The sequence below is a fragment of the Silurus aristotelis genome (genome assembly GCF_946808225.1).
Source record: "Silurus aristotelis genome assembly, chromosome: 18".
NCBI classification, from domain to species: domain Eukaryota; kingdom Metazoa; phylum Chordata; class Actinopteri; order Siluriformes; family Siluridae; genus Silurus; species Silurus aristotelis.
This window is the reverse complement of record NC_139591.1, coordinates 125,001-127,500: the sequence shown is the minus strand read 5'-3', so window position 1 is coordinate 127,500 and position 2,500 is coordinate 125,001. Positions and strand designations below refer to the sequence as shown.

The following is a 2,500-nucleotide window of genomic DNA, read 5'->3' as shown; positions in this document are numbered from 1 at the left end:
TAAATTAAATTACATTTAGTTAATTTTGACAGCCCTAATAAATAAAATCTTTGTACATTTGTATTGTGAAATTTCATAGATGTGAACAAATTGCAGAAGTAGCTTGTGTGTCTGCTGGACATTCATGTGTACACCCTCTTCTAATAATAACCACAAAGCAATAAACATGAAAACAAAAGTAAAAATTAATTAGAGATTAGAGGTGAAAAGATGGAAGACGTCACTCGTTCTTATAACATCCAACATCAACACAATTCTAAAGATCAAGTACAAGATCATAGAACATGTGACGTCTACTGGACCAGTGATCACACAATCAACAACACACACAGTTGTGTTGATCCCAGTGATTAGTGAACAGACTCTGATAACAAAACACTAATGCACAAACTGAACCTACATTCAACTGAATTTGTGTGTGTGTGTGTGTGTGTGTGTGTGTGTGTGTGTGTGAACACAGAGCTGCAGTTGAAGCCTAAACACCAGCCGTATAAACTGTGCCGTCAGTGGCAGGACCTGCTGTACCGCTTCACCCTCGCACACACAGACGAAATCGCTCTCGGTGTGTGTGTGGACTGTATCAGCCTGTGTGTGTATATATACATACTGATAGTATATGTATGTCTGATTGTGTGTGTGTGTGTGTGTGTGTGTGTGTGGTCTGTAGATGAGCCCTGTCTGCAGTACAGAAGGAATGTTTTTTACCCAAAATCTAAAGAACTACAGGTAAACACACACACACACACACACACACACACACACACACACACACACACACACACACGCACACGCACACACACACAAAAGCAAGGATTTCACATATATATCTATCTTTATCTTATATATTCTTATATTTTATTTTATATAGTTTTTCTACTTTTATTTATCAGTCTTCTTTTTCTTTGCATTATTTTTCTCCCCATCCTATTCCCTCATGTTGGACCGTCGTAATAGGCATTTCACTGCATGTTGTACCCTGTATGTACTTTATTAGGTACACTTACTAGTACCGGGTTGGACCCCCTTATGCCTTCAGAACTGCCTTAATTCTTCGTGGCATAGATTCAACAAGGTACTGGAAACATTCCTCAGAGATTTTGGTCCATATTGACATGATCCCATCACGCAGTTCCTGCAGATTTGTCAGCTGCACATCCATGATGCGAATCTCCCGTTCCACCACATCCCAAAGGTGCTCTATTGGATTGAGATCTGGTGACTGTGGAGGCCATTTGAGTACAGTGAACTCATAGTCATGTTTAAGAAACCAGTCTAAAATGATTCACACTTTGACATGGCGCGTTATCCTGCTGGAAGTAGCCATTAGAAGATGGGTACACTGTGGTCATAAAGGGATGGACATGGTCAGCAACAATACTCAGGTAGGCTGTGGCGTTGACACGATGCTAAATTGGTACTAATGGGCCTAAAGTGCCAAGAAAATATCCCCCACACCATAACACCACCACCACCACCAGCCTGAACCAATGATACAAGGCAGGATGGATCCATGCTTTCATGTTGTTGACGCCAAATTCTGACCCTACCATCCGAATGTCGCAGCAGAAATTGAGACTCATCAGACCAGGCAACATTTTTCCAATCTTCTATTGTCCAATTTTGGTGAGCCTGTGCGAATTGTAGCCTCAGTTTCCTGTTCTTAGCTGTCAGGAGTGGCACCCGGTGTGGTCTTCTGCTGCTGTGGCCCATCCGCCTCAAGGTTCGGCGTTCAGAGATGCTCCTCTGTTGTAGTGAGTGGTTATTTGAGTTACTGTTGCTTTTCTATCAGCTCGAACCAGTCTGGCCATTCTCCTATGACCTCTGCCATCAACAAGGCATTTGTGCCCACAGAATTGCCGCTCACTGGATATTTTCTCTTTTGCGGACCATTCTCTGTAAACCCTAGAGATGGTTGTGAAAATCCCAGTAGATCAGCAGTTTTTGAAATACTCAGACCAGCCCATCTGGCACCAACAACCATGTCACGTTCAAAGTCAATTAAATCACCTTTCTTCCCCGTTCTGACACTCAGTTTGAACTGCAGCAGATCGTCTTGACAATGTCTACATGCCTTAATGCATTGAGTTGCTGCCATGTGATTTGCTGATTAGAAATTTGCGTTAACGAGCAGTTGGACAGGTGTACCTAATAAAGTGGCCGGTGAGTGTATGTGTATGTGACAAATAAAATTGATTTGACACACACACACACACACAGCAGGTTTCATATATATACTGTACTGTAGTGCACTAGTGTGCTCTCTGGATATAGTACACAAGGGTTTAATTTGTGAGCTTATTTTTGTGTGTGTGTGTGTTGCAGGTGGAGGATGAGTGTGTGTTACGGCTCCTGTATGATGAGGCTAAATTAAATGTCATCGAAGGCCGGTACCCATGTGACCCTGAGCACTGGAGTCGATTGGCTGCTCTATCATGTGCTATAGAGATCGGTACAGGACTCGACGACCAGCAACTGACCACTGCTATCAGGTATACACACA

General features: G+C 42.7%; 1 protein-coding gene across 4 annotated transcripts in view; it reads left to right on the top strand.

Moving 5' to 3' along the window:
* The window catches only part of frmd8 (FERM domain containing 8), an 8,687-nt gene that overhangs the window by 3,320 nt on the left and 2,867 nt on the right, over positions 1 to 2,500 (top strand). For all 4 annotated transcript variants that reach the window (XM_083567818.1, XM_083567815.1, XM_083567816.1 and 1 more), the window contains exons 4-6: positions 461 to 562; positions 668 to 726; positions 2,323 to 2,489. In XM_083567818.1, the coding sequence (XP_083423944.1) occupies positions 461 to 562; positions 668 to 726; positions 2,323 to 2,489 (328 nt within the window). The remainder of the gene's footprint in view (positions 1 to 460; positions 563 to 667; positions 727 to 2,322; positions 2,490 to 2,500) is intronic.